General features: G+C 55.3%; 2 protein-coding genes across 6 annotated transcripts in view; one reads left to right on the forward strand and one right to left on the reverse strand.

The window, feature by feature from the left end:
• Nucleotides 1–3,186: 3,186 nt before the first annotated feature.
• LOC122162838 (semaphorin-3D-like) lies at nucleotides 3,187–7,949 on the forward strand. Its single transcript, XM_042823529.1, has 17 exons — nucleotides 3,187–3,289; nucleotides 4,360–4,520; nucleotides 4,607–4,669; nucleotides 4,769–4,888; nucleotides 4,970–5,072; nucleotides 5,148–5,276; nucleotides 5,354–5,499; nucleotides 5,788–5,902; nucleotides 5,976–6,045; nucleotides 6,124–6,268; nucleotides 6,343–6,565; nucleotides 6,667–6,749; nucleotides 6,821–6,862; nucleotides 6,971–7,128; nucleotides 7,216–7,280; nucleotides 7,383–7,513; nucleotides 7,581–7,949. The coding sequence occupies exons 1-17, from the start codon at nucleotides 3,187–3,189 to the stop codon at nucleotides 7,947–7,949; spliced, it is 2,226 nt and encodes a 741-aa protein (XP_042679463.1).
• Nucleotides 7,950–8,276: 327 nt separating this feature from the next.
• The window catches only part of RAD54L2 (RAD54 like 2), a 53,423-nt gene continuing 36,416 nt past the window's right edge, over nucleotides 8,277–25,283 (reverse strand). For 3 of the 5 annotated variants that reach the window (XM_042823530.1, XM_042823531.1, XM_042823533.1), the window contains 17 exons: nucleotides 24,619–24,851; nucleotides 23,856–24,038; nucleotides 23,462–23,595; nucleotides 21,923–22,119; nucleotides 20,861–21,203; nucleotides 19,839–20,016; nucleotides 18,982–19,233; nucleotides 18,260–18,378; nucleotides 17,831–17,946; nucleotides 16,924–17,023; nucleotides 16,384–16,589; nucleotides 15,023–15,198; nucleotides 14,163–14,359; nucleotides 13,855–14,051; nucleotides 13,284–13,373; nucleotides 12,635–12,727; nucleotides 10,976–12,444 (listed from right to left, as the gene is read on the reverse strand). In XM_042823530.1, the coding sequence (XP_042679464.1) occupies nucleotides 11,456–12,444; nucleotides 12,635–12,727; nucleotides 13,284–13,373; nucleotides 13,855–14,051; nucleotides 14,163–14,359; nucleotides 15,023–15,198; nucleotides 16,384–16,589; nucleotides 16,924–17,023; nucleotides 17,831–17,946; nucleotides 18,260–18,378; nucleotides 18,982–19,233; nucleotides 19,839–20,016; nucleotides 20,861–21,203; nucleotides 21,923–22,119; nucleotides 23,462–23,595; nucleotides 23,856–24,038; nucleotides 24,619–24,851 (3,803 nt within the window). In that variant the 3' untranslated portion in view covers nucleotides 10,976–11,455. Of the gene's footprint in view, nucleotides 9,929–10,975; nucleotides 12,445–12,634; nucleotides 12,728–13,283; nucleotides 13,374–13,854; nucleotides 14,052–14,162; nucleotides 14,360–15,022; nucleotides 15,199–16,383; nucleotides 16,590–16,923; nucleotides 17,024–17,830; nucleotides 17,947–18,259; nucleotides 18,379–18,981; nucleotides 19,234–19,838; nucleotides 20,017–20,860; nucleotides 21,204–21,922; nucleotides 22,120–23,461; nucleotides 23,596–23,855; nucleotides 24,039–24,618; nucleotides 24,852–25,283 lie in introns of those variants that run through there. The other 2 variants (XM_042823534.1, XM_042823532.1) reach the window with 2 other exon arrangements.

The raw sequence follows: 25,283 nt of genomic DNA on the forward strand, positions 1-25,283 counted from the left end.
AATTACCTTCATCCCTTTTTAATTGCTTTTCTCCTATTTCCAAGAGTATTCCCAGTGGTAGTGGTTCTGCTGCCACTGCTGCGTGTTACAGTGCAGGAGCAGGAGGCTGATCCACACATCCTGCACAGTGAGAGCTGCTGCTGCCAAAGAAGAGCTGCAGATGGCCTTTGATTTTTGATACTGACTCACTGAACAGTGCTTTAGGGCCCTCTGTGCTGTAGAGCTGGAGCTGTACTGCCAGTAGTGTTCTGCTGCACAGCTGGAAGCTCAAACCCTTTGCACCCCATCCTTGTGTCTGTCAGCCCTTCAACAAGAGCAATTCCCTTCCATGTATCCACGTTCTGTGAGGTCATCGATGGGGTTTGAGCTGCTGCAGACCCCAGGGTTGGCTGGAATGAAGCTGAGAGCCACACTGCGGCCATGCAGAAGCTCTGAGTCTGGCCATCTCCCTTTCCTTCTCGGGAGGATTTCCAGCTGCTCGATGCACCTCGGCATCCTGTCGGCAAGGAAGAGGGGAAATGAGAGCACTGCACCCCTAGGGGATGGAGCCCTGCAGCCGCACAATGGAAGGATGGGCTGCTCCCAAATGGAGCTGCTCCCAAATGGAGCTGGGGAAGGCTGGGAGCTGCCCTGGTGGAAAACCCGGCAGTGGGGCACCCACGGGCCCGACATTCCTTGTACTGCGTTATTCCCCCTGGCATCGCGTTGGGTGGATGAGGGGAGGAGAGGAGCAGCCCGGCTGCGGGAGGTTCGTTGTCCCAGCGATGCGAGAAGCGAGGGCCGCCCCGGAGGGGCTCAGAGGCGGGGGCAGCAGCGGGGGCAGCGGCCACCCTGGCGTCACGGCCACCCCCGAGCAGAGCGCGGGCGCTCCATCGCCAACCCAGCCAGAGCAAATCCCGACAGGCGCGTGGTGAGCACGCCGCGCTCGGACGGCGCCCTTTTGGCACGGTGCAGACACGGGGATCCCGGAGCTGCCCGCATTCCTCGGGATCAACCCGGCCGGGGAAAGTCTTCCCTGCCCAACCCCGCAGACGCAGCTGGCACAGCCCCTCTCCCGGCTCCGACGCTCGTATCACGGCTCCGACGTGCGGACCGCTTCCGTCAGCCGCTCCCGATGGGTTCCCGCGTTGCCCCTGCACTCCGTGGAGCTGCGGGAGCGTTTCGGAGCCCCGCACCGCTAGGTGGCAACAGCTGCCCGCACCGCGGGGCTGAGCGGGACGGACGGACGGACGGACGGACGGAATGGGCGCAGCCCCCGGCCCCTCCCAGAGCCCCAGGTGCTGCCATCGGCGGACGGCGGCTCCGCGGCTCCAGGGTGAGTAACGGAACGATGCGGGAATCGTCCTGAGCCGGGCGGCCCGGGGGGAGCGCCGTGCCCCGGAGCCGGACCCGCAGAGCTCTGTTGGGTGCGGGACGGTCCCGCTCCGGGTCGGGCTGCGTGCGCTTTGTGCCTTCGAGCGCCGTGGCTCTGAGTGAGCTTCGTGCCGTCGGGGTCGGGGTTGGTGCGGCGGGGCAAGGCACTGCGGTGTGCTTAGGGTGGGGGCACTGGGATGGCTGGTAGCCCAAAATGGGAGCACTGGGGTGGCTGGTGTTCTGGGACAGGTTGGTGTGATGCTCAAGCTGCTGTGACGCTCAGCACACAGCAGTGTGTCTTGGTGCGGTGTACAGATTTCTCCTGCAGATCTGAGAGCATTGAATGTGGCAGAGAAACAAACACCCCGACGGTTTATGAGCCAGAGATAGGGAGGTCAGCCTGAAAGCAGTTTGAAAGCAGCGCTATAGGGAAATATGGGAAGAATTCATCCCTAATCTAATCTCCCCAAATTCCACAAGGATGCGAGGCAGGGCTCCATCGCTCCTTTGGTTCCTTTGGTTGAGAATTAAACAGGAAACCCCAGTGATGTGAAATGCTCCCCCAAACCCCAGGCATGGTTTGAAGCCGTGTGCTGGGCAATGCTCCTGCACAGTGCAGCACTGCGGGGACAGGGGCTGGGAATGAGAGAATTGTGGTTTGTGAGCCATGGGGGGACTCTGCGCAACGCCTTGGCAGCTGAGGGTCTGAGGTGTGGCCTGGGGGTGCCCGGGGGCCCCATCTCACCCTGAGAGCCCTGCTCACATTTTAGCCCCCACGCGCTCAGCCAGCTCTGAAAATGGAGGAGGAGGTGCTGTATCAGGTGTCGCCATTTCGGTCAAGGGATGAGGGCTGTGTTCGGCCCACACATTGCACCAGGGTGTGGATGGTGCTGGGAACGTGGCCGTGCCCCTGGAGATCTCCAGGCTGAGGGAACTTCACTCTTTGGGGCTGCTGGCTGTGTGCAAACCATGGTCCCAAGGGCTTGGCATGGCACAGCGCTCTGCTTTCGGGGTCCAGCTCTGTGAACATCCATCCCTTCCAGCGGCCCTGGGTCAGCAGGACAGGGACGACAGCTGCCTCTGCCTGATGGAGCAGCTGTGAGGCATCCATCAAGCGGCCCCCGGGGGACAGAGGCACGGGCAGGGCGGATGCGTGGGGCAACCCAACGTACAGATGCAGCCGTGGGCACGCGTGGTGCTGGCAGCACACAGTGACATAGGCTGAGCCACGGGGTGGCAAACGCACGGGAACGAGGCATGGCCGCCCCATCACCGCCTGCCCGCACTGCTGCCCGGCTCTGCCGCATCCCGCAGCCCCATCCCCAGCTCTTCCCCAGCTGCCGGCCCCGCTGTAACCCAAGAAGCGCAGCCCGCGGGGCTCTGGATTAGCCACGAGACAATCGGGGTTTGTGGGCCGGCACGTGGCGGGGGTGGCTGCGGGCTCGCTCGGCCCTCCTCCGTCCCTGGGGACGGAGCTCTGCCGGCGCCCTTCCCCCCGCAGCGTTTGGGCTCCTGCCCCGTTCGTGGCACGGCAAAAAGTGCTGCCAGCATCCCTCGCTCGGCGCCTGCCCTCGGCAGCAGCCCCTCTCGCAGGAGTTGATTATTTGAAGCTGTCGGCAGTGTTTAGCTTAACCCTGGATTCATCGCCCGCAGCTGTTTCCATCCGAGGACGCTCCGCCTGCACTGAGCCCCCGGGAGAAGCGTGGTGTCTGTAGGAAGGTGCCACCCCCGGCTGCCACCCGGCCCGGGCTGGGCTCACGCAGGTCGCCACTGGGGCAGAGCGCAGCGCAGCGCAGCTTCTCCCCTTCGGGCGGAGGCCCCGTGCCCGCAGCGATGGCCCCGTTGGCTGCAGCCCTGCTCTGGGTGCTGCTGCTGCGGCCGTACAGTGCCGGGACGTGGAGAGAGCACAGCCCGCGTCTTCGTGTCGCGTACAGAGGTGAGAGGCTGGAGGTGGGAGCGCAGGGTGGGGGGCACAGGGCTGTGGCATCCCCACACGTGGCTACGTCCCCTGGAGGCCCCCACCGACTTCTGTCCCACCTCCTGCACGCGGTCCCCATCCGAGGTGTTTCCACTCCCGGGGATGTGGTTCCGTGGGGTGGGGGATCCATGGGGCCGCAGCCATGGGCAGAGGCAGCAGAGGAAGCTCCCAGCATCGGGAGGGCTGGGGAACAATGGAACAATGGCACGGGATGTGACTCACGGACAGCGAGGGGCAGCAGGTTCAAGGACACAGAGGCTCCAGAAGTTTAGGTTTAAAAACCCTAGGAAAAAAAAAATATAAATAAAATGAAAGGGCCTTTGAGAGCCTCACGTCGGGGCTCAGCATGGGAGAGAGAGAGAGCTGGTGAGGGGGGGAAACGTGAGCAGTTTGCAGAAGGAAATGACAGCAGTGATGCCATGGGAGCACAGGAAGGATGGGCACGGAGAGAGGTGGGTGTGGGTCACACTGGGACAGTTTGTGTTCCTGCAGCAGCGCTGCACGGTGTGGGGCTGCAGAGTGGGGCTTCAACCTTACCAGCGAGGGGATGGAGGTGCAGAGCCCCCCAGGCTGAGGGGCGTGCTGTGGGGCAGGTGGTGACCCCAGGAAGCGGGGTCAGCTCACATCGAGGATGCTGAGGCTCAGGAGATAGATGGGAGGGGGGGAGGAAAAACACCCTGTCCTTGGGAGATAATGGCACAAAGCAGAGGATGTGTCTCACCCATCGCCACAGCCGCTGCGCAGTGGAAGCAGGGACAGGAATCCAGCTGCTCACCCCATTCTCTCGGTGGGAAGCACATGGCAGCCCCTGCCTGGCCCTGTGCGCTACCCTGCACTACGTCAGGGCCACTCCGCTCGCTTCCTCCCAGCTGCTGCGGACGCGCCGGTGCCCACGTCCCATGCACTTAACACTGCAGTGTGCACAGCCGGGTCCCCAGCGCCTCGCTCCCACCCGCGTGCTTGGCCTCACGCTGGGGGGGGTGGGGGGTCCCCTCAATGCCGCCCTTCCTCCCACCCTGTGCCCTCAGAGCTGCTGAAGTCCAACAGCTCCCGGTGGCTGCTGGCCCCAGGGGACACGCCGGGCTCCCAGGCGCTGCTGCTGGATGAGGACAGGACCTGGCTGATGGTAGGAGCCAAGAACCACATCGTCCTGCTGCACCTGGAGCAGCCGGGCAGGGAGCCTGAGAAGGTCAGCGTGGGGCAGTGGGTGCGTGCCGGGCAGCGCCGGCATCTGGCACCACATCCCCATCACAGCCCACGGTTGTGTGGTTGCAGATCTCCTGGCCGGCACCCAGAGCACAGGTAGAGCACTGCCAGCTGGCAGGCAAGGACGTGGAGGTGAGTGGGGCTGGGAAAACCTGCGTGTGGCTTCTGGGCACTGAGAGCTGAGCCCCAGCACCGTGAGCGTGCCACTAACAGCTGTCTCCCCTTGAGCAGACCGAGTGCGCCAACTTCATCCGCCTCCTGCAGCCCTACAACAGCAGCCACGTGCTGGCCTGTGGGACCGGCGCCTATCAGCCCATCTGTGCCTTCGTGCAGCTGGGAGCCCGCGGGCAGGTGGGGACTCCCTGTGGCAGTGCCTGGTGGCAGTGCAGCCCTGCTGCAGACCGACCGCCCCTCTCCCCCCGTTCTCTGCAGGGTCCTGGGATCCCCGTGATGCGGCTGCTGAGCCATTCCCTGCAGTCGGGGCGAGGACGGTGCCCCTACAGCCCCCGGCAGCCCTTTGCTGCACTGCTGGTCGGTAAGAGCGGAGTACCGGGGGCTGTGGGGGGTCTGTGGCGAATCCCAGCTGCTCCATGCCCACACTGCCCCACAGATGGGCAGCTGTACTCGGGCACCTCCAGTGATTTCATGGGCAACAGTGCCGCCTTCTTCCGCACCGAGGTCAGCGGGGCTGAGCGGGGCTACATCCGCACGGAGCAGCACCAGGACCACTGGCTACATGGTACGAGGGCTCCGGGCCTGGCTGGTGGCCCCACGGGGTGCTGTGGGCGTGGGGCAATGCCATGTTGCTGCTCGCAGAGCCCACGTTCATCGGCGCCTTCGCCATCCCCGACACCCACAACCCGCATGACGACAAGGTCTACGTCTTCTTCCGTGAGACGGCCCTGGAGGGCGGGCAGTGGGAGCGGCGGCACATCCACGCCAGGGTGGCCCGGGTCTGCAAGGTCAGTGTGAAGCCAGGTGGGCGTTTGGCTTCCCCAGCTGCAGTCCCCATCCCTGCTGTGGGGCTCGATTTGATGGTCACCCGAGGTCTCTCCAGTCCCCAAATCCCCTGCGAGCAGGAGCACGGCCCCCCACCTCTGCCAGTGCTCTGCTGCAGAGCCATGAGCGCATCCCCATCCCTGGGCACCCAGGCAGTGCAGGGACTGGGGCTGGGGCTAGGACCACATGCCAGTGCTGGTGCTGGGCTGGGTGGGTGGATGCAGGTGTGCGTAGCGCTGTTTGCTCATCAGAACGACGTTGGAGGGAAGCGTGGCCTCATCAACCGCTGGAGCACGTTCCTCAAGGCCCGCCTGTTGTGCTCCATCCCCGGGCCCCAGGGCACGCAGACACACTTTGACCAGTTGGGTGAGTGCCTCCCTCCTGGGGCTGCTGCTATCCTGCACCCAGCGCCCTGCCACTCCCCTCTCTCTCCCCACAGAGGACGTTTTCCTCCTCCAAACGCGAGACCCCCAGAACCCCCTCGTCTTCGGCCTCTTCACAGCATCCAGGTGAGCCCACTCCTGCGCACGGGGCATCCATGAGCCTCCCCAGCCCTCAACCCTGCTACACTGACAGCTGCCCTGCAGTGCTGTGTTCAGCGGCTCCGCCGTCTGCGTCTACTCCATGGCTGCAGTCAGAGCAGCCTTCAGCGGCCCCTTCGCGCACAAGGAGGGCTTCGACCACCGCTGGGTGCAGTACAAGGCCCGCGTCCCCTACCCCCGCCCTGGCACGGTATGGACACGGGCAGCAGGTGGCATCAGGAGGGTCCATCCCAGCTGTGACACGTCCCTCGGTGTTCCCTGCAGTGCCCCAGTGAGACGTACGACCCACTGCTGCGCTCCACCAAGGACTTCCCCGATGAGGTGATCAGCTTTGTGCGCGCCCACCAGCTGATGTGGGAGCCCATCCACCCGCTGGGCCGCCGGCCCGTCCTGCTCCGTGCCAACGTTCCCTACCGCCTGCGGCAGCTGCTGGTGCACCGGCTGGAGGCTGAGGGCCGCCACTACGATGTGCTCTTCCTTGGCACAGGTCGGGGCTCGGCACGGCGCTGGGGATGGGGAATGGAGCCAGGCAAAGGGTGTGTGCACAGCGTCAGACCCCCACCCCACAACACCTTTCTGTGTTGGCAGATGATGGGAAGGTGCTGAAGGTGGGGCTGCCCGGTGAGGCGGGTGCTGAGGCTGTGAGCCTGGAGGAGATCAGCGTCACTGAGGTATGGAGGCGCTCACTGGGAACGACTGCCCGGCGTCTAGCAAGGCCTCACTGCCTTCCTTCACCCTCCAGGTGCCTTCACCCATCCTGGACATGAAGCTGTCACCAAAGCGGGTGAGTCCTCGTGCTTCTACTCCAAGGGACAGGGCATCTGGCCCCAGCCCTTCACTCCCAGGTGTGCCAAGGCCCTGCCCCACTGACCACTGTGATGTGCCCGAGCAGCAGGAGCTGCTGGTGAGCAGCACACAGGGGCTGCTGCAGCTCTCCCTGTCCCGCTGTGAGCTCTATGGGCAGACCTGCATGGACTGCTGCCTGGCCAGAGACCCCTACTGCACGTGGGATGGCAGTGCCTGCACCTCTCTGCTGCTCACGGAGAAGCGGTGAGCATGCCATGAGGTCACCTCGTGTTCCCTGCAAGCCCTGGTCTGGAAAGAGGTGCCAGCACATCCCCATCCACTGTCCCACAGGCGCGCCCGCTGCCAAGACGTGCTGAAGGCCGATGTGCTCAGCCAGTGCCAGGACACAGCAGAGGGTGAGCGCCATTGCTGGGACTGGTGGGCAGCGGGGCACTGATGGCACCCTCTGCCATCGGGGAGCGCGGCGCTGGGGCTGACCCCATCCCATTCCCACGTAGGGATGGCGGCCGTGGAGCAGCCGGTGTTTGGTGTGGAGAAGAACTCCACGTTCCTGGAGTGCCAGGCGCGCTCCCCGCAGACAGCAGTGCGGTGGCTGGCGCGGCGTGGAGAGGGGCTGGGGCTGAGCGAGGTATGAGGGCAGCGGGGAGGGGGTGAAGGCGAGGAGGACAGCAGGGCCTGACTGTGCCCGTGCCCAGGTGAGGAGCGGCAGACGCGTGGTGGTGCTGGAGCAGGGGCTGCTGATCCGCCAGCTGGGCTGGGAGGACGCCGGCACCTATGAGTGCCGGGCCGTGGAGCGCTCCTTCTCCTGGCCCCTCACTCGCTACAGCCTGCACGTCATCCGGCACGAGGCCACGGAGCTGCAGCACCGCCGCGGTAAAGGGGCCGAGAGCACGTGGACAGAGCCGCGGGTGCTGGGGGCACCGGGCAGCGGCGGCCTCGATGCTTACTGCACCGCACTGCGGCTCCGGGAGCGGCAGCGGCAGAAGGCCTGGCAGCAGAAGTGGCAGCACCGCGCCCCCGAGGGCAAGAGCGGCCGTGTGCGCCGGCAGCCCTGGAGGCTGTAGGGGCACAGAACCTCTCCAATACGACTACCTCACACCGTGCTGGGACTGTCCGCCTTGGCACAGCTCCTGGACGCAAAGCTTGTGTGCCCTGAGGAGTTGATTCCCATTCTTCCCTGGGCAGTTCTTAGCAGCAATAAGGAAGACAAGCGGTTGAGGATGGAAAGCAGCCATTCTTGCGTGTGGTTCCCAGCACCTGGCGGCACCTGGACCTGCGGTGGGCGCAGTGCCCACATCCAGCACCATCCCGGTGGGCTGAGGGGTGCCCGCCTCTCCCATCCCAGCCCTCGTTGCTTTTATGGATTCCAGAGTCAGAGAGACAACAGGCAGTTTTACCAACTTACAATTTATTATTAAAAAAAAAAAAAATGACATGAAACACAAGTAAAAATAAATACATCATATAAACAACAAATTGTTCCAAGTCTCTGCTCTGGGAGCTCAGGCAAGTACAGCCAGTTGGACAGAGAGCAGAGGGAAGCACGAGATCATGCGTGGGGCACCGACCCACCCACCTTGCTGGGTGCTCCTCCTTCCAACCACAAAAGACCAACCACAAACTAAGGCGGTAGTTAAAAAACAAAAGAAGAACCCCCAAAAAACAGGAAAACCAAAGTGAGACTTATTGATGGATTCACTCAGGCTCCACGCACGCATGGCTGCGCTGCGGGCTCTGGCGCTGAGCCACTGTCCCAGCAAAGGGAGCGCATCCTCTGTTGCTGCCCGGAGCCACCATCCCCACAGCATCACATTACATTGCCTTTGTGACCAACACCCCCAGCCCACCTCCCCTGCATGAACACAATTCATCCAAGTGTGGCGAGCAACACCAGCTGCAAAGGTGTTGCTGCACTTTGCCTCTTTTGACCCCTCAACCAAGAGTGATGTTCTGGTGGTGCTCAGCTGTTCGCTGCTGTCTCTAAGCCACAATACATCATTTCTAGCAAACACCCCTCTGCTTGCTGGAACCCTCTGCTTTGTGTGCGCATCCGCAGCCGCCCCCCAGCACCCTGCAGAGCCCACCCTGCCTCTGGGACTCTGCCCCACCACCCCAAGCTCTTCCTTAGGGTCTGTGAGACTCCAGGCAGAGCCCTGCAGGGCTGTCCCCAGCATCACCCCCAGCCCCACTGCTTCCACCGGTCGCTGGGAGACAGAAAGTCAGCAGCAAAAATAAAGAGAGTGCTGAACCGGGTGGGAAAGCACCGCTCCAGGCTCAGGGCCAGGACAGGAGCCCTGCAGCAGAACCACATGCTGAGGGAAGGGATGTAGGGTGGGGATCCCTGGGAGAGGTGCTGCAGGGCTCATAGAGGTCCCTCCGCTTAAGAACAGCCTGCATAACCCCACGGTGCTGGGAGGAGGAGGGAAGAGATGCACAAGTGCTGTCCCTGCATCTCTGCAGGCAGCGCTGATGGCCACCCCCCCTGGGCCAGGCTCTGATGGGCATGGGGACACAGACCCTCTTCAGGGGGGGACCCCATTGCATCCAAAGGGTGCCTGGGAGCGGGGCAGGCACCTGGTGAGCTGCAGGGAGGCCGCCTGCAGAGCCGTTCTAAGTTCCATCACCTGCAGTGGCACGGGGCCAAGCGGGGACACCTTGGGGACACATCTCAGCGCAGGGACCATGAGGAAGGCCGGCTGCGGAGGGGCTCCGCTGCCACTCCGCTCCCACTCTCCCCCCTAGGACCACCCTTTGCTACGACCCATCCCCAAATCCACCGGCAACCACAGCCTCACGGGGACGCGGCGGGCAGCGGGGCACGCTGGTAACCATCAGCGGCACAGGGCTGTGCGCAGGCGGACACCCAGAGCACGGGAGGGCATGACTCACAACGCAGCACTGTCACGGCTTTGGAGGAACTTGCATGAACACCATCAGTTAATTTGCTTTGTTACTTTTGTGGGGGGGTTTGATTTTTATTTCCATGGTGCATCCAAAGACAAGTTGTCCAGCAGTTTGCTCAGAACCCCTCGGTTTTCAACTCCTAGGATATGTTAAAGAAGAAAGCACTATTTTAATGTTTGTCTTAAAAAAAAAAAGAATAATAATTAAAGTAACTTGCATAGCTAAACTGTTGATCTAAGGCTTCTACGAACGGTGTGGTTATGTTTGACAGACAACGGCCATTGAACAGAGAAGGACACTAGGAAAGCCCCGCAACAGTTCTTTTATTGTTTCCATACCGCGTCTCCAGCGCGCGCAGCCCTGCCGGAGGATGGCAGCGCATCCTGCACTGCCCTGCCTGCTCCCAGCGAGCACCGACCAGGCATTCTCCACTCCGAGAGCCCTCAGGGCTCGCCCGAGCCCTGCAGAGCTGCCTCTCCTTCCTCCCCATCCACTCTCCTCACTCGGAAGGAGCACAGCAGCTCCTGAGAGCACCAAGGGGTTCCTTGTCCCTCCAGCTGCTCTGCAGCCCCCGTGGGATGCGGCGTGATGAAGGGAAGCTATGAAACCACAGCCAACCTGCTCTATGCTCCAGCTGCTCCCCTGCCAGACAGCCTGACAAGCCTCCAGGTGTGATGGAGGCCAGAGCTTCACGGATTTCTTTCTTTTGCGTTCATACGGAAATTAATTTAGAAAGAGAGAGTCCCCCAAGCAATAAATATGACGCCTTCATGTAATAAATTAAGGTAGAGATTCTGTGCAGGGCGGGGGGAAGTGGCTCCATCACAGAGCCACCAGCTGGGCGCAGCCCCCTGTCCTGCCTGGGGCTGAGCCCACTGCAGCAGCCCCACAGTGGGCACTGTGGGATGGACCTACCTCTGTTGGCAGCCCCAGAAGGGCCTGGAGCCCTCGTGCTGCTTAGCAGTGAATTTGAAAAGGACGACAGATTGTTTGTGGGGTGATTTTGTGTCTGGTTTGTTTTTTGTTGTTCATTTTTTGTTGTTGTTTTTTTTTTTTTTAAAATCAATCCCCCCCCCTACAACCACCATGACAGGAAAGTTTCCCCCCCACCCCCCCACGCTCCCCCAGTAAAAACGCTTCACCCCCCCACCCCCCGACCTCCGCTGGAGCCTCCCCCTGGCCCCCACCTCCCGTGGGGAGGGAAGCTCACGGATAAGGCAGTTCGTGTGAGAGGGAGAGCGCCCGCCAGCACCGCGCCTCCGGGCTGAGAAGGGCAGCGACGGGCACCGAGCCGCCTCCCCCTTCGGACAAGACAGAACAGAGACAGACAGACAGACAGGGCGTGGGAGGGAGGGAGGCACTCCTATGGTTTGCATCGCCGCTTCCCTCCAGCCCTGGCTTGTGCTCCCCCGGCCTTCAGGTCCACCCTATGTCCCCCACCGTCTCCCAGCCCCTCAGTACAATTCAGATCCTCGATGGCTAAAAAAACCCAAAAACACAACAGAACAGAACAAAAAGAAAAAAACCAACCCCACGCCACACCCTTCGCATCCTTCTCCACCCCACTGCCTGGGGTGGGGGGGGGGAGGGGGGAATCCTGACTCCCACAGAGGTCCTGCAACTTTTGTCTCCCGGTGGAGCTGAGACCGAGTGGGAGCCGGGCCCGTTATTTCCCTGTGATCTCTATAACATCGTCGTCTTTGTCCTCGTCATTAGAGCTGCATCCCACCTCTGGGACCTCCTGGGGTTCAAACTGAGGCACCTGGGAGCGAAGGAAGCCCCCGGCCGGGTAGCCCGAATGAGGGGACACGAAGCCAGGGTAGGCGGATGCCACGCTCCTGGGAAGGCTGCTGGGCAGGACGGGGGCTGGGAAAGGAGCGAACATCCTGGGCTCGGGCAGGAGGGACTGCGTGAAGGGAAGCGAGTAACTGGGCAGCACCCCCGTCAGAGAAGGGCTTAGCATGAATGAGGGGACGCTGGCGGTGGCTGAGGTAGCAGCAGAAGAGCTGGCGGTGCCGGCTGTCAGCAGAGGGTCAGTAGTCACAGGGAACACCAGATGAGGGTCTGGGAGTAAATTGGGCAGCTGGTAGTAAGAGGAGCCAGCGACCATGTACAAGGAGTTTCCTGGCTGGGAGGCAAACGGATGGGTTAAGTTGTGGTTTAAAGAGACAGGAGGCATGGCGAACCCACCGGAGACGGGGTACCCGTGTTCGTACGGCTGCACGGACGACGGCAGCTGGCGTTTCTTCTGCTGCCTGCGGGTTTGCTCCTCCGGAGTCGACGGCGAGCTCGACTTGCGCTTGTTGCCCCGTAAGTCCAACACGGAGCGGGCATCGACGTGCTGGCTGGTGACCGGCAGGGCTGAAGACACGGAGTCGGCCACGCAGTGAATCCCCGCGCGCTGCTCAGCTCCTCGAGCTGCTACGCCGGGCGCACTGACGGTGCGGGACGGGTGGCCCTGTGCTGCGGTGGTGCTGGGGGAGCTGTGCCGGGACTCCCGGGCTGCCGCCGCCTCCGCATACTGCTGCAGCTCGCTGATGATCTCGGGGCTGTCGGGGGATATGGGCCGAGTGAGCTCCTCTGCGCTGGGGAGCTGTGGGGATGAGGCACTGTGTCTGCCGTTGCTTGTGGATTCCAGCGAAGAGCTCTGGGAGCCTGCAAACAAGGAGATGGAGTAGGTGAGAAGGACAGCCTCGGAGAGAAAGCTGGGAGCCGAGAGGCAGAAAAGGCAAGAATATCGTGGGGAGGCTGTGGGGTGAGCTCTGAATGTCAGGGAACAGCAGGCTCCATACACTCGAGCGTGGAAGCAGATGAGCAAGCCTTGCAGAGCGCTCACAAGCCCTACCTGAGGCAGCTGTCCGACGGTCTTCGTTGCCCTTTGGCTTCCCAGTGGTCCGGATAGCAAAAATCCGCCCATCGCTGGTCCGGATGTACGTCCCTGGAACAGAGGGAGAACACTTCATTCCCAGCTCTTGGTCTCAGCTGAGGACTCCAACCACTGAGCAGAGAAGCTGCCCGGGCAGGAACACGACAGCAGTGCTGTAGAAGGCCAGGCCCACAGAACAAGCGGGGTGATCAGTGGGGGGCTTCTGGCCTCTTTCTCGTTCCTCATACTCTCTTCTTCAGCATTCCTGGGTTGGAGCTCACCCACTCCCAGTGGGAAACGTGGAACCTCATACTCAGGGTGCTAAGTTTGCCCTGGGAATACTGGGAAAAGTGTTTGGCTGCCCCACTACACGCAGTGGGTACTGTGAGAACGAGACGCTCAGCAACAACGTCCAACAGCTCCTCTCAGGGGCAGACACAGTCATAGCTGCAACATCCCAAAGTGTCAGCTACAAGAGCACGCCACAGGCTGCACAGAGCACTGTGAAGTCCAGATCTCCTCTTCTTGTTTCTTTCCTCTCAAGGGCCTGACTGATGCCTTTACGTCTTTGCTAATTAGCACTGGCCAACTCCTCACCCAGAAATCTTTCTAAAGCAGAAGGACTTACCTTTTGTCCCTCGGATGATGTGGATGCTCTCACCAGCACTGATTCTTGCCTGTACATCAGTGGATGTGTTTGTACCAGGAATCACAATATCTGGGAGTGGAGGAAGAAAACAAACAGTGACTGTGAAAACATGTGCCAGCCACAGCTGGGAGAGGGGAACAAACCCCTTTGCTTGCAGTGCAATTGACTCCTCTCTCTGCCATGCTAGAAGCAAGCCCTAGGTGTATTTCTGAGCAGTGCAGAAGGCAGCACAGGCTTCGAGGAAGCAAAGCCCTGGTACTCTGGTACAACATCTCCCATCCCAGCAAAGACAGCTGGTGACTCCTGTCTAGAAGAAGTGTTCACTGGTCTCTCACAGAGTTCAAACCCAGTAACCCACCAAGCATGCACCGCTTAGACACCTGCATGCAAAGTCCTCCACATACTGGAGAACTGTTCAAACGCAAAGTGGTGGCACCAGTTGCTCTAACATCTGTTCACCCACAGCCCACGTGGGCATCAGCAGTTCACCCTGCTCCTCAACTCACTGTGGTCATCACAGCTCAATCGCCTGTGAGCAGCAGCAACTCACCTGTGGTTGTGACAATCTTCTGCACAAGGACACCGGCTCGCTGTAGATAGTTGATGGGGAAGTTGACAGCAGGGTTGGAACTTGAGGTGGATCCTGCACTGCCCAAGGGGACATGCCGAGGCATCATAGGAATGGGAGTGGATTGAACTGGGCGGACACTTGCCACTGGCTTGTCCTCGCCTTTGAGGGCTGGTCGCCTGGTGAGAGGAGAGAGGAAAGTGCAGTGCCCCCACCGACAAGGCTAATGTCCTCTGTGCCTTCATTTCTCATCTACAAAACAGGAAGAAGGGAAAGATGCAAACACTTACCAGTTCCTCTGGCTGAAGGCAGGGATGCTCGTCAGGCTCTGGTCACTGGCTGGGTAATATTGTGCGTAGGACGGCCGAGTGTACGGGACGGATGCTCGCTTTTCCTCCTCGTAGCTCTTCTTGGCTGCTTTCTTCTCTGCCTTGGTCAGCTTGTGCTCTTTCCGGTCAATCAGCAGTGACTCATGCTGAAAAGGCTCCTGCAGCCCCACAGCACAGAGCTTTTGTCACCAACTCACCACAAGAGGGAACCAACACACCCTGCACGGCAGCCATCCCGTCCCCATCCCAGTGTGAGGGACGAGGGGAGCGGAGGCAGAGCTGATCAGAGCGCAGCGTATCTGGGGACACGCTGCAGAAGCAACCAAGCTTCACGGCCTGAAGACTGACTGAGAGTCACTTAAGCCAAGTTAAGAGTGCAAGTACAGAGCCTGCTGAGGTGTCCCGTAGCACCAGAGCCCAACACCCGGCCACAGGTCCACTCTGCAGCACCATCCTACCAGCAGAGCTCTCCCCAGCAGAGCCAAGTGCTGGCTTTCCCCTGCATTGTTTTAAAATCACCTCAGAAAGAGAGCTGGCAGCAAATCAGGACGTGCCACTGCCTCCTTTCCGGTTGAAATAAGAGACACCCCTACCACCTGCCCCTGAACCTGTCCAGGACAGAGGTGGCTCACAATGTGTAAAAGATATTGCACCAAAGGGCAGGTCTCTTAGGACCCCCTCTGGAGGAATTTTTTTCTATCCCAACCAGCATACTGATGTGTTCTTCTTGCCACCACATCCCCATCACACAGCCAAACTCCAACAGACCCCCTCTAGCCTACACAGTGATGTACTAGAAAAGCAGCAGGCTGGTCTTATACCTTGGTGATGAGGTGAGGATACTTGAGACAGGCTAACTGTAGAACTGACTCCTTCATCTTGCCTGGATTGAGGGAGAGCTGAGCAAGGTCAGATTCCTCTTCCACGAAGTGCAGCAGATTTTCCACCTCCCGTCGGGTGAAGTTCAGCACGGGGTTCAGGTCATCCACCACCCGATCTGGAAGAGGGAGGGAAACAGTGTGAGCTGAGGAGGGAAGAGATGGACATTGCTCCCCTTTCTACACTCCTGTCCTAACAGAGCTCCCCTCTTTGCAACTGAATATTCCTCAGAGGCCTTGTGTAAATGTTAAGGCCTCATGTTGGGAGATGAGTCTGTTAGACCAAGTCAGATTGACAAATGTCTTATCCTCAAATCACACAGCACTGCAACGCAGGCACGCAGGAACATGAAGCTAAATATAAATGGTGTCCCATCTCACAACCTCCACGTTCTAAGGCTGAAAACAGAGCAGGTTAGGGACATAAAGGTGGCAACATCAACACTTGGCCCAGCAAAATGCCACTAAAAAGGTTCAATAGGGTGCTGAAATCCACAGAACTCTTGAGTCAAAAGCTGAGAAAAGCAGCCACAGTCCATCCCTTGCAAGAGCCTGAGAGTTTTGCGTGGACGTTTTCTCCTGAATGTGGAGCACAGAGAAAACACCCATACCCAGGACTCTCCTGGGAGCCAGGCCAGCCACCAGGAGACTCTGCCTCAAGGGAAAGGCAGCACTGAGCTGCTGCCTCTGGCACAGATAGTTGAGACAAAGCAGAACATAGGCAGCAGAACTCTCTTTGGGTCACTACAGCCCTCAGCTGCATACGCTACAAGGGCAGCTTGACAGCTGGCACAAACCAGCACAAAAAGACCTTTTGGTATGAGGGCAGGTTAAAACGGGAATTAATTCGTTATTCTTGGCTCCTGAGTAACTTCTATCAGTCAAAAATATCAGTGTGTACTTTTATTTTGCTATTTTTTGCTTTCTTGCTGCCAGAGAAACGGAGGTACAGAGCTACTTAAAAAAATAATGCCCAGGCACGTGGGGAGAAGGATCACCACCCCTCAAGCTCCTGGTCTCTCCTACAACCAAGAAAGCAACAAGGAATGTAAATGGCACTGCAGAGCACAACTCTGCTGCAGGATGCTGGTTCTACAACTCTCACTGCTCTGCCCTGATTTTCTTGCAGGGTCTCAAATCGCTGTTGACTCAAACATCAAACTCTGCCTTAGAATGATGTCCTTTTGCCAACTTCTTCGGCTGTTTGGTTCTCAACCTTTAAAATAAGTTATGAAAACATAGAAACGAGACTTGGAGGAGCCGAAAGGAGGAACAGCCAAACGCAGCCTTATGTCCATGCCTACCTGACATGCCCTGCTTGGAGATCTGACGGTCATAGATCTTCTTCTCCAGGGTGTAATCAGACACCAATCTGTAGATGTGGCACGGCTTCTTCTGCCCGTAGCGGTACACTCGGCACACAGCCTGGGCGTCGTGGCATGGGTTCCAAGAAGCATCAAACACCACCACTCTGTTTGCACCAATCAGGTTGACGCCCAAACACCCAGCACTGGAAATGAAAGGCAAAATTTGCAATCGCTGCCTCGGCCAACATTTAAAGCTTCGGGGCAGGGACGGCCGCCACGACCACGATGCGTCCATGGACATTTCCCTACAGTTTTACAGGCAACTTCAACCCTCTATCTGGTTTTCAAGACTTCCATTAATGGTTTGCAGAGGACTAAGGGTAAAATTTGACACCTCTAGGGAATTCAGAAGGAGCTGGTACTATCGTCCCATACATTCTTGAGAGCAGCTTACAAAGGAAGCTAAGAACTGAAAACCCACACGCATACGGAGGAGCAATGCAAGTCCTCCACCACGTCATTCTGCAGCCAGCTTACCGTGTGGACAAAAGGAAGAGCCAAACAGAAGCATTACTGGGATCATTGAACTGGTTAATCAGTCGTTCCCTTTCTGAGGCAGAGGTGCTGCCATCCAGTCCTGAGAAGGAAATTAAAGATGCATTTAAAAGCACTGCTTTTGGGGGAATCCCAGCAGAACAAACTTGCTTTCCAACCACTCAGCTTTGGCTCTGGTTTCTACTCAATTCTATGCATTCATGCACTCCTGGACCTCAACTGGACCACTCTGTACCTCTGATTTGCCCAGTCAGGTAGGTGCAATGCAGCCAGCCAGGCTGGGCTTTGTTCAATTGGAAGATCAACCAAAACATTACTCAAGCTTGGCATGGCCAAGACTGGGAGTGCTACAACACACCTAACACATAAAGGCTTTGTATTAGGCAAGCAAGTGCAGCAGGAAAATCCTCATGTGGACTGGAAGCTCAAGGAGCCAAGAGGAAGGAAATTGTGAAAGGCTTTGGCAAAACCTCATTGACTGGATCAAAGCACAGAGAACACTGGACTGAAGGAGTGCAGAGGGGTTGTCAAGGCCCTGCTCCTGTGCAGCAGTTTGCTTCTAGCAGCTCTGCAAAAATCAGGAACATCATATCCACCATTCCTCTTAGCCTCAGCCTGTGAAGTAGCCACACAAAGCAACAACCCATGCCAGAACAAGATTTAAAGCTGAGAAAGAGGGAAGGAGGAATTCCCAGCCCCGAGGACTGAACTGACACTGTCTTCCCAAGCAACTTCCCAAGAAAAAGACTTAATCAGAAGATTGCTTCAGAAGAGCATTTACGGAGTCAGGCAATACTACAGGATGGTGGTGGAAGACACTCAGGAATTAGTCCATCACAAAAGATCAAACAGTATTACAGCAAAGGAGAGGAGGTTTGGTTGCACCTACTGTAATAGCTGATGTTTCGGACCCAGTTGTGAACTCCTCCGTCTGAGCCTGGAGGATTTGGCATTGGTCTCTTTGCCAAAAACTCTTCAATGACAGACAAAGTGGACAGGCTCTGGCTGAAAAACCAAGAACTGCATTCAGGAGAAAGCCTCAGCAGCAGAAGTGGTACATCAGAGCTCTTCCCCAACGAACCCAGCACTGATGGTATCAAACCCTGCCTGCTGCAGCCCACCTCTTGCTTGTAAACTGCATATAGGCAGAAGCATAAAAGATGTGAAGGTAAAAAAAAGAAAAAGGATCTAATACAGCAAAGGAGAAAAGGGAAACTGCCACACCATTTGCCCCAGGTAACAACCTGCTGGCACCAGAAGGTGCTCAACAACTTGAGCATTTAGTGATTGTAGGATCAGCCACTGATACTTTGCTTACCTGAAGACCAAGATCTTGTCTCCAAGCTTCACGCTCTCCTCAACTAGGTGGAACAGTAACACCATTTTGGGTGAGTTTTCCAAGACTCCCGTCTGGTAATCACACAAGATGTCTTTGGCCTATCAAGAAATGAGAGACATTACAGGTGGAGTTGTTGATGCTCTGTTTATCTCACCTTGAGTACAGATTATCTACCTAAACAAATAATTCCAGAGAGGATATATTCATCCAGTCAGTCCAGGTGACAATGCTTTTTCCAACTGCTGCTGCTGCCTCCCATTCCAAAAGCTCCAAAGGGAGGATGCATGAAGGAGCATCTTCCTAACCTCTCACAATTCATGCCCTATCACCAAATCTCTCCTCTGCATCCTGCCAGATTTACCACCATCTTATCTAGACTAAATCTCAGCCTGACATCTCTTCAGAATAACAAAGTCCATAGCCTTTTTGGTCCAATAAAAACAATTAAGTATATTGCCCGTGCTCCAGTCACACAAGCGTCACAAAAGTCCCCCCCAGTGCCATGCACTCAGGCTCATCAAGATGCTCTGTGGCAGAGAAAATGGATGATAAATGCTTAGCTTTCAAACAGGAGAGTCTTTTCTTTGCTCTGCTTCAGAAAAACCATCCTAATGAAAACAGGCACAGCTTTTAAGAGTAAGTGCCTGGTCTACGTGTCCTGCAATTTGCCAAATATAGAATCATCCAGCAGTGGTACTCACCCACTCATAAGTAACAACCTGATTTGCTCTCTCCTGAAAGGGGTTGAAGCCAACGCTCTGGAGGAACTTGCTGTTGGTGGCTTCTCCAACTGGTGATGCCAAAGCATTACTCTCAGTTTTGACTTTAACTCCTTGAGGCTGGCAGCGGGAATTAGTGCTTGCTGTGCCAAGGTCATCCACATCCAAGTCCTGCTCGTTTGCTAAATTCTCCTTTTGCAGAGCTTCATACAAGACATCAGGATGGTTCCAGATCTGAAGAGGTAAGAAAAGACAATGGTTAGGCCTGTGCCAGCCTGCTACCTTGCAATGTTTGGGAACTGAAAGCTCCTAGAGTTATTCAAAGGACAGAATTAATAGTTTGATAATCTCATCACCGTCCCCACGCGGAACTGCAAGGCACTGAAGAGAAAACCAGCCTGACTGCATTAAGAGAGCAAAAATAGAAAACACGATTCTGCCACAACACAAGGTACAAGCTGTCTTAGCCAAGGCTCTCCTGACTGTAAAGCTGCCAATTTTTTCCCTCTGAATAAAACACAGTGCCACTCTGACTCTCACAGCACAAACACGGAGGAAGCTATTTGCACTGAGGCAGGCAACCAGTCACGCTATCAGCCCAGCACTGGTTCAGCTGACAGCTACAGGTTTCTTCCCCAGATTTGAACACAATGTTTAGCAATCCTGCATGCCAGGTCTGTAAGGGAAGATAACAATTTTGCTGGATCACCGCTGAGAACACTGGGGGGGGAGGATGGACCTGGCCAACCACACTTCTGTCTCCTGTTTTGATCCATATTCTTGCCTTTCCCTTGCATATATGTATTATTTTTTTTTTCGCAACTCCTGTCAAAACCTACCTTACAGCAGACACAGAAGGCTTTGAGTGGGTTCAGTCCCAGCCAGCCGCTGTTGCCTGCATCTCGGAAGCGGTTCATGAACTCCGTATAAAGGGCCCTCTGGATCTTTGACAGACGAACCAAAATGACATGCTCTTCCTTAGAGGGGAGCTGAACCTTCAGCACATTGTGCCCCCGCCTGCGGAGACAATAAAGAAAGAGAGATAAATACAGGGAAGGGAATTTCCCAATCTCTGTGGCTGCCTGCAGGGCATGATCTTGACTTCCTGCCCACCTGGCTGCATGCTTCTCTAATGCATGACACTCATGAGATACTCTCCCTGCAGCCAAATACTAACAGCAAGCACAATTACAGAGATCTCAAATGTTGCAATCTTCCAGCACAGGTCACAGTGTTAGGAGTGTGATGGAAGTCTTGGTTTTTTTTTTTTCTTGGCAGTTGAAAAACAGAATTGAGATCTAAGGTTTCTTTTTAGCTCTGCCAGTAACTAAGACACTCCATCCAAATCACTGATCCAGCACCTCAGAACCCTTGACCAAGAAACAAAGCCAATTTGTCTCCAGGTTGGCAGAGGCACCGTCACTTTTTTTGTAACTGATTGTTCACGAAACACTTTCAGATCCTTATCCTTATATAAAGGATATCAAAGACTGCACATCCAAATTAAGACATCAAAATAAGCTTGAGGTTAATCTGTACAGTTAGACATGCTGTTCTCCATTACATGTGTGTTCAGTACCAACACAAACTAACTTTACTTCCATCCCCAAGGCAAAACAGAGCCATAAAAACACCCTGCAGTTGACAGAGGTTCTGAGAGAAATAAGAGCTACTGACTTAAGAACATCTCTGGTTTTCTCTGTATGCTTAAGGTCCCCCCAACGGAGACTGGCAAGGATAAAACTCAAGCCCAGGAAGACAGCACAATGAGTTGTACAGCATAAACTCAGCCATCAAGCAGGTTGGCTTGGGGTGACCGAGCTGCATGGAGCAGACTAGCAGCAGCTCCCCGTGGACTCACCGCTGCACAAAGCCCTCCAGCAGGCTATGCAGGACATGGCTGCGATACCTCATGAGACGCACGTCCTGGGGGGTGCTGTCAATACACTGCCCATTCAGGATGGGGCGTTCAAACATGTTGCTGAATTCCTGCCGCGAGCCTAGGAAGTCGGGTCGGACAAAGTCTACCATGCACCAGTACTCAATGAGGTTGTTCTGCAGCGGGTAGCCAGTCAGCACCACCCGCCGCCGGGAGCGGATGTTCTTCAGGGCCTGCGAGGTGCTGGCATGGCAGTTCTTGATGCGGTGCCCCTCATCACAAATGACCACATCTGGGCCGGGGCGAGACAACGCTTTCTCAATCCCTGAGGACAAGGAACGTTAAGCGTTAGTTTGAGACAAGCAAGATGAAGTTCTGCCTTTACACCGTCACCAACTTCACAAAAGAAAAGGAGGGGCAGCTCTGAAAGACAAAAACTGATATTCACGGGTGGCACGGAACAAGGCTGACTAAGGAAGTAACACCGGCTCCCATTCAGCATGATGTGGTCACGACCAAACATGGCTGCCCCTTGACTACTGCTCAAATGGACTGCATCACATCAGGCTGGGTGTCTTGGGTCATACACCAAAGTTCACACAAGGCATCTCCAAGCTCAGGGTACTGTCTTTCACTCTTACTTGCAGAATGAGAGACTCACCCAGGGCTGAACAATGCACTCTCTTCAAAGATGCAATCCTGCCCAGCAAAGCCTGATCATGTCAGGGATGCTAGAAGAGAACACCCCATTCCAGACATGTTCTGATACGGAGGGCTGTGGCTTCTAGCCAAACATAGTGAATAGACCTAACAGCCCTTGGATTACAGGCAGGAAGCAGGTGATCACAAATACATCGACTGTGAAAAGAGCGCCCTGATTTGACTGCCTACAAGGAACAAACTAACTACTGCCAATGGCTAGGGCTGACTATTATTCACACTACTAGCTCCCAGAAATAAGCAATTTGTAGGTTGTTTCCCTGTACTGCCAGAGCTGGTAGCCAGCTGGACAACAGGAACACACACTCTCTCCTGACTTCCCACCTTTCAGAAGCTCTTGCTGCCGGTCTTCTTCATCCAAGTCAATAATGACAGGTCCAGTTTGCTTCTTTGTTTTCTTCTTCCTTCCAGTGGCAAAGGACTTCTTCAGTGAAAGGAGGCGGTACATCTCGTATCCCATCAGCAGCACACCACCCTCTATCACCCAGTCATTCACCACCTTTGCACGTGCAGCCGTAGTCCTGCAAAACAAACCAACAAACAGAACAGGCTGTAAGCATTGTCTCCACTTTCAACTTGAACCACTGGATTGGAGCCTGCCGAGAAAGACTTGATCTTAATTAAGTTAATTAGAGTACTTTTTAGCATCAAACTAGACAGAGGAATATAAAGAAGTTGCTGCAGCACTGTTTTTTTTGGTGGTGGTGGCGTTTTATTCACTTATTCAATTTATTTATTTGTTTATTTTTGTTGAAGAGACAATTTGGTATACAGGAAATGAAGAAAGGCCTTTTGGCATGCCACAGGTCATGGGCTGAGATTGAAAAATCCTTCCAGGAACTGGGTTGCAGAAGTCTGTCATGCACAAAAGCATATAAAAGTTGAGAGTATCCTTCTAAAAGAGCCGTTGAGAAGAGGGCCTCCACAAAAGCAATCAGGTGCTAATGCACACGGTTGTGACCCTTTATTAAGTTTACACCTTTTTGTCTCTTCCAATTCCAGTGTCCTTCCACTCTCCCTTCCCTGCTACCCACCTTAGAATTGGTTCAGATACACTGTCCTCATCCAAGCTCCCCAGAGCCTACAGAAGCTCATCCAATAGTAGATACATGGCTGGAGCAGTACCAGCAGCTTCATAGCACACTGCACTCAGGAGGTGAGGATGAAAACACGTGACTGTATGAACACAGCTGGGAGCTCCCAACGACCACTACCCTGTCCTGATACATGCAAGACAAATGCCTTAGAAAGAAGCAGAGATGCACAGGCCAAAAATACACTCCACAGCAGGCTGTAAGTGCTATTGCTCCTTCCTGGAAAAGGATTCTTTGCATCAATTGCCAGAATCTCTCAAGGACAACACAATTGATAGAAAGTCACAGTGTAGGGCAGAGGAATCCTTCAGTGTGTGAAAATTCCCAGGGCAAAAACCCAAACATTTAAAATACAAGAGATGCATGGTACAAGGGGACATCTCAAAAGTCCCAGGACTCTGACAGGGCTAGCAAGGTACAGCCAGAAACAAACAATAGCATTTCTGTTCCTCTCTGCAGAATTAGCTCTTATCTTTGACAACTGAGTTTCTGATCTCAGCACGAAAGGAAGAAAAGAAAGATGAGTAAGCAGAGTGAGAAGAAAGTACAAGATACAAACAATCCACAATAGCAAATCTCTGTAAATCTCTTTTAATTACCAAAATCCTCCCCTCATAGCAGCATTACACAAGAAAAGCAGAGTGGGAAGGATCCAGGAGTTGACAGTTGACAGAATTAGCCCAAACATAGCAGTCTGCAACAGTAATTCTTCTCCTAACAGTTCCTCAAGACAGTCTAACAGTTCAAAAGGGCTTCTACAGGCACCTACTTGTGTTCATCATTCAGGATGTGGACTTTGAAAGTGCGAGGCTGGACCTCCTTGGAGTTATAATCAGCAGGAAGGTTTTCAGGTGCTGGGAGCCACATGTTGAATTCTGCTAGCCAGTTTTGGAGCGTATTCACCTGAAAAAGTTAGCCATGGAAGGATTGAGAACCCAGCTGAGCTGCTCAGGATTTTAACAGCAGAGATGAGAGCATGGAACATCTCCCTGCTGTGCCCAGACAGGAGCACGCATAATCAGGGACATGAGGAACTAAATGGGGAAAAGAGCAGCAAGGGCATGACAGAGCATGATGTAAGATGGGAAACTAATGAACCTCTACACAAAGAGAGAAGCAGAGCAGGGAAGGTGATCATTAAGCTCTTCACAAGGACCACTTACAGGTACAATGGCAAGAACAGTCTTTGCCTCCGTGTGCCGAAAAAGTACATCCAAGAAAGAGATGACCTGTATGGTCTTGCCCAGGCCCATGCTATGTGCTAAAATACACCCAAACCCGCTGCTGGTTTTAAATCTCTCCAAGGACTCGACCAAGTTGTCATACAGGAATCGGATCCCACCAATCTAGAGAGAAAAGCAGAAAAACTGAATTGGGACTGGTTAGTTTGTTTGTAGACACAATTTCATTTTTTAAAATGCTCATCTAATAGGTAAAGAAAACTCTCCCATCTGTTCCAGATACGGCTACACCCCAATAAGAAACAACTTTGCTTTCCCAATGAACTCTGATCTTAATAAAATATTTTGCCTTTGAGAGCTGAAGGAATTTTGTTACAAGTATAGCCAGAATAAAGAAAAAACAATTTATTTATGTTTTTATTGAGTTTTATTGGTGGTAGGTGGACGGTTGGACTAGACGATCCTGGAGGTCTTTTCCAACCTTGGAGATTCTACGATTCTACGAATATGAGCACGGGCCCTTGAAATAAAAGCAAAGGGCTTTTGTTATCAAATGGTAACAGCAGACAAATTACAACAGTTACACATAACCCAGGCCTTCTTTCAGTTTCTCCTCATCATCTGACTGTCCACAGCTGCAACCACTGCAACCAGACTGGTCACAGATATCACCAAAGAAATTCGGCTGCAATAGCAGAGCTGGTCTGCCTGAATTTCTTGCACTCCCAAGTCTAACAGAGCCTACCTGATGAGGTTTCACTGCATGTGCAAGTTGGGGAGCCAGGAAAATGTCTTCCTCGTTTGGTGGATGGTTGATGTTGACAATGACTTGCCCCAGAGCATCTGACTGATTTAAGGCATCATTCACATGAGAGCCGCTGCTCTCTTCGCTGCCATCTTCCTCCCCTTCGTTGCCAGAGTCACTGCTGTCCACAATTTGGAGGGCATCATCCTCTCCTGAACTCAGCTCAATCACTTCTGTACACAGAACAGGAGAGATAAGGGCAAAGGTTAACGTGACGTCAGTGTTAGTTACGCTTGGAAAAAAACTCATACGGGGAAAATAAGGCCACCGTGTTCTGCAACGCTGCCCTGGCCCAGTGACCTACCCTGAGCAAGCAGGCAGGACACAGGCCTACAGGAGGCCTCTCAGGCTAGCGTATAAAAACTGGGGCTTCCCTGAGTTTCCCGTTGCTTTAGAGAATACTCATTGAGCTGGGCCATGCAGAACATGAAGTAGTTCCTGTATGTGTTTTACATTCTCCTTCCCAAATCCCGACAAGCACTGCTATCTGTTGATGTGCTAATGACTGCCAAAGAGTGCAGGCAGAAGTACTGGGGTGGTATAAAGCAATCAGGCGAGACCCATCTGGGACAAGGGACACAACTGCTTTCAGCTGTAGATCTGAA

This window comes from Centrocercus urophasianus, unplaced genomic scaffold (genome assembly GCF_019232065.1).
Source record: "Centrocercus urophasianus isolate 14NV4802_14NV808 unplaced genomic scaffold, USGS_Curo_1.0 seq_22, whole genome shotgun sequence".
In the NCBI taxonomy this organism is placed as follows: Eukaryota; Metazoa; Chordata; class Aves; order Galliformes; family Phasianidae; genus Centrocercus; species Centrocercus urophasianus.

Bases quoted from the DNA above. Each gene is read 5' to 3' on its own strand.
- LOC122162838 (XM_042823529.1), top strand. From the start codon at position 3,187: ATGGCCCCGTTGGCTGCAGCCCTGCTCTGGGTGCTGCTGCTGCGGCCG. The intron at 6,750-6,820 runs GTATGGAGGCGC...TTCACCCTCCAG, and splicing joins AGGAGATCAGCGTCACTGAG to GTGCCTTCACCCATCCTGGA. The intron at 7,514-7,580 runs GTATGAGGGCAG...GCCCGTGCCCAG, and splicing joins AGGGGCTGGGGCTGAGCGAG to GTGAGGAGCGGCAGACGCGT.